Source organism: Chanos chanos, chromosome 9, assembly GCF_902362185.1.
Source record: "Chanos chanos chromosome 9, fChaCha1.1, whole genome shotgun sequence".
NCBI classification, from domain to species: domain Eukaryota; kingdom Metazoa; phylum Chordata; class Actinopteri; order Gonorynchiformes; family Chanidae; genus Chanos; species Chanos chanos.
Window position 1 is genome coordinate 34,454,032 of NC_044503.1, and position 8,576 is coordinate 34,462,607.

The 8,576-nt window shown below is 42.6% G+C and overlaps 1 protein-coding gene and 1 pseudogene across 1 annotated transcript; both read left to right on the top strand.

The window, feature by feature from the left end:
* Positions 1-1,244: 1,244 nt before the first annotated feature.
* On the top strand, positions 1,245-2,067 carry LOC115821675 (complement C1s subcomponent-like; annotated as a pseudogene).
* A 511-nt stretch (positions 2,068-2,578) lies between these two features.
* On the top strand, positions 2,579-8,255 carry LOC115820329 (complement C1r-A subcomponent). Its single transcript, XM_030783863.1, has 13 exons — positions 2,579-2,710; positions 2,997-3,198; positions 3,361-3,544; positions 3,995-4,135; positions 4,412-4,614; positions 5,418-5,565; positions 5,843-5,961; positions 6,055-6,133; positions 6,367-6,501; positions 6,591-6,665; positions 7,089-7,291; positions 7,390-7,595; positions 7,743-8,255. Exons 1-13 carry the CDS (start codon positions 2,685-2,687, stop codon positions 8,104-8,106), a joined length of 2,085 nt encoding a protein of 694 aa, XP_030639723.1. The 5' UTR covers positions 2,579-2,684; the 3' UTR covers positions 8,107-8,255.
* Positions 8,256-8,576: the final 321 nt, after the last annotated feature.

The window sequence follows — 8,576 nt, forward strand, 5'->3', positions numbered from 1 at the left end:
TTAGCACCTGGCTGATGGGGGCATGAGGTTGGTGGATTTGTGTTTGATTTTGGCTGTTTTAAGTGAGATGTATGTTTCATACTTTGAACTGTGATACCACTGAATTGTTGTCCCGTTAAAAACAAATAGCAGCGTGGTTTAATTTGAATTACTATTCTGAACAATTTAGTGAACTCATTGTGTATGACTACAACAATGTATAATGTCTTCAGTACATTCTTTATTTGTACAGTAATATTTAGTAAGATATGTAGCCTTCTGCTGTATGTTCTTGATGTGTTATTGTCAATGATAAATGGTATGTTTGTTTGTTGGCTTCCTTTAGCTCGTTTGCGAAGACTGCGAAGACTGACTAACCCTAACCCCAAAGCGACTCTTCATAAAACAGTAGTTTAAGACTAAGAGCATCCATCAGCTGGGGATGCTACAGCTGTGGCTCACTGCCGCTGCCCAGCATCACGAGAGAGTACTGCATTACCGCATATCGCTAGCCTGGGAAAAGGTCAAAATTCGAAGTACAAATTCAGTTTCTACTGAATGCTTATCGCTTTCGCATCATCGTAAAGTTGAAACATCCTAAGTTGAACCATCGTGAATTGGGGACTGCCTGTAACCCACTCTTCTAAGCTCAACCCCTACCTATGACCCTGATGATTCTATCTCCTAATGCACTACATATCACTCTATAATGTGTACTACACTTTCTTGATCAGAAAAATTGCTGGATAAACTTTTCAAGAATTTCGAGTCTGGCCCACGGTAACGCATGACTTTGTTCCAGAAAGTTGCAAGAACATTTATGGATAAAAAAGCTTGTGTGAAAAGGGTCAGGGCACGAGAAAGAGAAGAATCAATCTTCATGAGCAGAAAACTATTAATAATTGCCTTTGTGTTTGATCTGTCAAGCTCACTCACACGTAATGCCAATGGAGCCTGGGTCTTGGAGAGTGGTAAAGAGCAGTGGCCTCAATGTGTTCCAGATCCGACAAATACAACATGGATTAGTGGCCACTAGGGTTCTTCTCAGTTTAGAACTTCAAAAGCTTGAGGGAAACTGCCCTACCACGCCCAATCCCCTGATCTGATGTAGAATTTGAATTTGAATTCAAATTCAGGGAGAACATTTAATCAAGTAAAGTCTAAAAAATTTCCACCCAAAATAAAGAGCAAAATGGAAGATTACCCATTACTAGCTGTTTGAATGAATGCCCAGATAGGGTGCAGTTCAAAATTCTGAATTGGGCATGATCCTGGTGGCAACATGGTTCTGTGGGTCTTTCTGCAAGGTCCTCACCTTTATCTCTTTCTGCCCCTCCCACTGTCTCCCTCCCTATCTCTCTCTTTTTCTCTTTTCCTCTCAGTATGCGGAACAAATGATACACAGAGTGCTGATGCTGGCAGGTTTTCTGGCAGGGACAAGGCCCGTCTTGGTTCAATCCCTTGGCAGCTCCTGAAGAAAAATCCTCGAGGAGGTGCAGCTTTGATTAGCGATCGCTGGGCCATTACTGCCGCCCATGTTGTTGATGGGGGCATGGTTGTCGGCCAAGATGCTAATGCCATCAGCGTGGAGTCAGAGAAGATCATAATTCATCCTGAATTTCATAAAATTAGCCATGCTGATGAAGATCCCCCAAGCTACGACAATGATATTGCCTTGATCAAGATGTCATGTAGGGGCAAACTTGGCCCCAACCTGCTACCTGTGTGTCTACCGAGCAATAAGGATGGGCATGCGATGGAGGGCAAGGATGGCACCATCTCAGGGTTTGGAGCAGTAAACGAGAATAGATTAAGTCGGTATTTGCTTTATGGGAACGTGCAGGAGAAGTCAAAAGACATCTGTGAGAAATCCAGAGTTGGGAATTTACCTTTCGCACAGAATATGTTCTGTGCTGGTGGTGATAAAGGTAGGGGTGTAGGGCTGATGGTGGAGGTCCACTGGTAGTTCCTGTGTTGAGCTCTGGGAATCCTGACAGACCCTATCAACTGAGAGGCATCGTATCTTTGGACTCAAACCAATGTGGATCCGTCGGCTTCTACACCAAGGTTCAGAACTACCCAGACTAGATAAAGGAAGTCATGGAAACAAACCAGCATCAGTTTGACGGCAGAGACGCACACAAACACTTAATCCTTCTATGCATTTGTTCAGCTTCTTTTCATTTGTGTTTGTAATTCTGTCACCAAACACTGGAATAAACTGTATACATGGATTTTGATTTACTCTTATCAATGAGGATTTTTGATTTACTCTTATCGAGAAACATCGTTTTTAAATAACCCAATTAAACTCATATTCATAAAATGTCTTCCTGTCTTCTTCTTAAAAAGGATAAAAAATAATTTCATAACGAATGATACAACTGCAAAAATACCAACAGTAACATGGCAAATAGGGTGGCAGAGTTGCTGAGGTGGAATTTGTACCTCTTTTAGCAAACAAATCCAAAACACCGCAGCATTTACGGGAAACGTTATGTCTACAGTCTTCTCTGTCTGGTCTCTTTTTGATTTGCTTCCTTTCTTTAGCCAATTCAAACAAACTTTTTTTTTTGCTTGACTTTTGGACCTATGTCCCTCAGACCAGCATTGCTTCTCATGCTAAATGACGCAGTGACCAAACAGGCTGAAAACATTACACCTAGTTTAGATGAAAATTGGTCAAGTCTGGATGTCACATTACAATGATGGGCTGGAGACGTATCATCTGGTGAGTCTGGCTGAAGCCGCATTTCTAACTGTTATGATTTATATTCACAAATTTATAAACACATCATAGTTGATGTTTACACATGTTTCACAGTTCAAGCTCAGGGAAGCCAATGACGTCTGAACACCTGAAATGTTTAGGTTACAGAAGCCCTAATTAGAATTTACCATGCACTCTGCTGATTAAGACAGCTGAAAACACCTTTTCTCTATGAAACACACAAACAAACGCCATTGCTTGTCTCTGTCTCACAAACACACATATTCACATCCCTGGGTGACTGCAGCGTGTTATATGTGTGCGTGAGTGTGTGCTTCTGTGAGCCAGCTCTCTACGGGGAAGTGAATTCCCCCTCTTACCCCAAAGGCTACCCAGGCGATCTGTATGTACAGTGGGAGCTGGAGGTACCGAAAGGCTACCGTATTCAGCTCACTTTTAACCACATGGATGTCGAGCCTTCAGACAACTGCTTCTACGACTCAGTTACGGTCAGTCAGACATATTAAGTTGAGGTACTAACATGCAAAACTGAATAAAGACAACACTTCTAAACATATTGAAAAAACTTATGGTGACACAGATGGCATCACAACTTGAATGATATATATATATATCTGATTACTGTTGATGTTGTTGATATTGCTTGTCAGGTTCTATATGGTCAGAAAATTCTTGGAAAGTACTGTGGCCAGGATAATTCTGCCAATGGCCGACACCCAGGCAAAGAACCAATCTTATCTCCTGGCAACCACCTTCAGCTAGTTTTTCAGACAGATGGTTCAAACGCAGGCTCTCAGCAGCACCTGGGCTTTTCTGCTTTCTATCAGGCTGTAGGTGTGTGTTACAAAACAAGTCTGATGTTACAACATCCTATTTCAATATCTTTTGAATAATACTAAGTCATTAATGATTGACTCACCAACTATCAATATACAAATGTAAATGCTCAACACATTATTTATCTGTACGTGTATCTGTATGAGCAAAAAAGCTCATTAAATAGAAGTGGTTTGGTCTGATTCAGAACACTCCACCCCCTGCACCCTCCCAGGCTTTATAGTCAAAGATCACAATGTTCCTTCATGCCCCGAACGGTAATGATCAACTTAAAATGATGACTAATAAATCGTTGACAAATGTGTACCTGAATCTACTGTTAATGATCACTAGTGAAGCGATGATTGTTGTGCATGGATAAGTGGTTGATTCACTACCGTAGCGTTAATATAGTGTCCTAAACAAGTCTGCCTACCTTTGCTCTCTCTCATACATACACATACACAGATGTGGATGAGTGCTCCTCTCCCAACCCAGAAGATGAGAGTGGTCCTCTCTGTTCCCAAATTTGCCTCAACACCGTAGGCTCCTACTTGTGTGCTTGTAACCATGGCTACCAACTGCGGCCTGACCAGCGCACCTGTGTGTGTGAGTATGATGTGAACATATACATCACACCTGGGTGAATACAGAAAACATGCTAATGAACGTGAATATTCAACATGTGAATTCTCTCTCTCTCCGTCTGTACATCTATATGAAATGCATGCATATACACAACAGGATTTACCGTACATACAGAACCTTTGTTAATAGGACTGTAAAGTGGTAGGTGATAGTCCCAGTACGTAATAGTCCCAATGGCTGTTCTTTGCTTTGACTATGCCTCAAGAGCTGTATAAATCCCACTCTTCCTCTGTGCAGTGCACTGTGGAGGGGGGGTCTTCACTGAACCCCAGGGCATCCTCTCGAGTCCGGGCTACCCTGACCCCTCTCCCCTCGACCAGGACTGTCACTACAACATCACAGTGGAGCCTGGTTTCATCATCACCCTAAACTTCAGCGGGGACTTCCAAATAGAGCAGATAGATGACAACGGGCCCACCTGCCTCTACCACTGGCTAAAGGTACTCTCCTACTTCTGAGTGTGTGTGTATGTATGTGCATGTGTGTGTGTTTGTAATAATTTTTGAAATAATACTATCAAGGATTCATCAGACCAGCCAGGATTTCTCCACTCCTCCACCAAATCAGTGATTGCCTACACAACTGGGCTTGTTTTTGGCTGACAAGAGTGGAACCCAGTGTAACGGATTGCTACTAAAGCCCCACCGTCGCACAGGTTGACGAGTTGTACGTTCTCTTCAGACAACTCGCGTGCTGTGCTGGTATCGCGTTGTTAGATTTTTGCTATTCACCTTCAAACCTCTGCTGACTGGATGTTTTTTGTTTGTCACATCCTTTTTTGCTGAGAGTAGATACTGTCAAAGCATGAAAAGTCAAAGAGGATCACCACATTTGAGTCACATTCAGGTGACTCAATATCTGTTCGAATGGGGTGGCGCATCTCATAACTGGCTACTTATGAATACATACTCAATACGTCTCTAAATGGCTTCTGTAGCCTGGTTGGTTAGGCACTTAACTTTCAATGTGAGAATCGGGTGTTCGACGCCTGGCTGAGCCATGGCTGACTTCAGCAAGGGCATGCGATCACATAATGCCACACCCAAAGTCCCTGCAAAGGGCACCGCCTTAATCCCCCATACAAAAAAAAGGGGGAGTCCCTGGCATAGAACAATAACATCTCTAAAGTGACTTCTGGTGCCTCAGAAAGCTAGTGCATGCATTGATACCAGACTCCAGCTGCTTAAATGGTGTTCATTAACATGCATTTTGTGACGTGAATGCCGGTCTCTGTCTGTCCCAGGTGTCAGTACCGGGCAAGGAGCCTAAGAAACTGTGTGGGGATCAAAGCCCCGGACTTTACCACACTGAGTCTAATTCTGTTCAGCTGGAGTACCACACGGACTGGCATGGACTCAGCCGTGGCTGGAACCTGCACTACACTACCCACAGTGAGACAAAGGGGGAAACACAGAGAGGAATAGATAGATAGATAGACAGACAGACAGACAGATAGATAGATAGATAGATAGATAGATAGATAGATAGATAGATAGATAGAGAGAGAATGTGTGAGAGTGAGAAGAGCAAGGGATAAAGTGAGGATTAAAAAAAATAAGAAGACCCACAATCCATGGGATAAGTGTATAGATTAAGTAGACATCAAAGTTTCATAGTCAAATCCCATAACAAAGTGATTCCGAAATATCTCTTCGATGTCTCTGAAAGGGGTGGCGTGTGGATCTCCGCAAAAGATCGCCAATGGCAGAGTCACACCAGACTTCTCCGAGTACCTCTACAGAGACTACATACAAGTCCGCTGCGACACCGGATACAAACTCATGCTGGTGAGAGAGGACGAATGAGGTTTCAGCAGAGAAATCCTTCACAGTCTGATCACAGGATTTCACGGCGAACTTTTCTCTTTCTCCCTCTTACAGAATGGGAGGGAGATTTCAAGTTTTATGTCAATGTGTAAAAGCGACGGCCAGTGGCACAGGACCCTTCCCGAGTGTCACAGTGAGTCTTAACGTCTCACGTTTACCCTTTCGCTCTCTGTCTCTCTCACACGCACTCACACATACAGGCAACGCTGTTCTAGTAATCTCTACCTCCAAAATTACATACAAAATACACTTGTGTGATCAAGTGTATTTTCATGTGTCTCTGCTTCATTACTCTCTGCAAAGTTAATGGTGTGCCACCCCTCTCTGACACATTCTGGTTTCTCCCTGTGCTTCTCTCTATGGCAGTCATTGACTGTGGTGAGCCCAAACCACTACTGAATGGGGGTGTCCGGTTTCTTGCCGGCTCTAACAACGAATTCCGTTCTGTGATTCAGTATCACTGCAATGAACCATACTATACCTTTCCTGGTGCACAGAACCGTAAGTGAGGTGCAGTTTAACTCTAAAAGATAATGGATCACCACCCATTTTATGACACTGATGCATATTTCATGTTTATTGTTTTTCAGTCAGGTATACCTGTGATGCAGATAGGAAGTGGAAAGAAAGTGATCACAATGACATTATCCCTCCGTGCCTTCCAGGTAATCACAGGACTGATATTCCAAACCTAAGGGCTTTTGTTCTGGGCCGAATAGAAGGACTGACTGACAAATGATCTCTATTTGTAAATTATCATTTACCTCCTCCTGACACTCTTGTGTATGCAAGAGCGATGCGTATTGGTTATTGTGCATTAAACTTTGTCTGTTTGTGCGAGTATATGTGTGTGTTTGTGTGTGTGTGTGTTTGTGTTTGCATGTGAAAGAGAGAGAGAGAGAGAGAGAGAGAGAGAGAGAGAGAGAATTTTTGACACATAATTTCACGTCTTTGTCATATTGTCAAACATATGTAAGGTAAGGTCTCTGTTTTTAAAACATCTTAATGCTAGTATGTGGTGCTTCCTTCTGTATAAAAGTGTGTGTGTGTGTGTGTGTGTGTGTGCATTTGTGTGTTGTGTTTGTCAGTGTGTGGCCATCCCATTGGAATCCCAGGTAGTCATCAGAGAGTGTTGGGAGGTAAGAACGCTCCAGCAGAAACGTTCCCTTGGCAAGTCCTCCTAAGCACTACTGGGCGTGGAGGTGCCATAGTTATCGGTGAACAATGGATCATGACTGCAGCCCATAACCTTAAGTCTGGAAGTGGAGTCACACCAAAGGAAAGTGTGAAGGTATGTAACATAACATCCAGGCTTTTATGACCAATGATAGGAATATATCATTTGTATACGGTGTTAATACCTGAAAATTTGTGGTTGTTTATTTTCAGTTGTATGTTGGACACAATGATGTAAAAGTACGGCTAGAGAGTACTCCTCTTGAAATCGCATCTATACATATTCACCCCCAATATCAAGGCAACAACAACTTCGATAACGACATTGCCTTGATTAAGCTTGCAAGACCTCTTACTTTCAACTCTGAAGTTCAGCCCTTGTGTCTACCACCAGAGGGCGCCAAATATGAACGCAGCGGGTGAGAACAAGGGCTAGGATGTTTGGGAAACAGTAGACCAAAGTGATGCATTTTCAGGAAACAAATTAGCAAATGTAATGTGCTTTATCTGTATCTAACTCTTTCTATGTGTTTATTGTCCTTTTTGTCTCAACTTGTCTCTCTTAGGTGGGTGTCAGGCTTCGGGTACACAGAGGAAATGAGCATCTCTAATGAGCTCAGATACATAGTGCTCCCCCTAGTGGATCAGACAGAATGTCGCAACTCCTTCGAAAGACTGAAGCAAGAGAACATACCTGTCATGCCCTTCACTGGCAACATGTTCTGTGCTGGTTTACCTGAAGGTGGAGCAGACACATGCAGTGGTGACAGTGGCTCAGCTTTTGTGTTAAAAGACAGAGAAAGTGACCGGTATTGGGTTGGTGGTATCGTTAGCTGGGGAGTCCAGTGTGGTGAAAAAGGGAGATATGGTGTATACACCCGCGTCAGCCATTATGTGGGCTGGATAAACACGGTCATGGGAGAACATTAGAAACCTGCACTAAGGGATGATGCCCTACATTCATTAATAACAGAGGATGTCTGTAAACGAAGTGTGCTACATTGATTTAAACAGTAACTAGCACAGGATTGTGTTTCTTGCGAGATTATGTTGACAATAAAAGGCAATATTTAGCCTAGCTCAAATTTGTCCGATGTTTTCTTGTCATTGTCATTCTAGACTGATGTCCTCAGACTGTCTAACTACATTTACCTTAAAACTCAAAGCAGAAGAACCCAATTTGACAAATTTACAATTTGTTGCAAAATTTTGTAAAATAATTTAAGGGTAACATCACAACCAAAATAGAAATCACAAACACCCACAAGTTAATCCATTTACATCATATTACATAACATTTACTGTATTTGTTTAGCAGATTATTTTTTGAACTACAGACAGATAAAAAGTGGGTCTATAGCCCCATAATGTATAAAGATATCATGTACCTACCAACACAA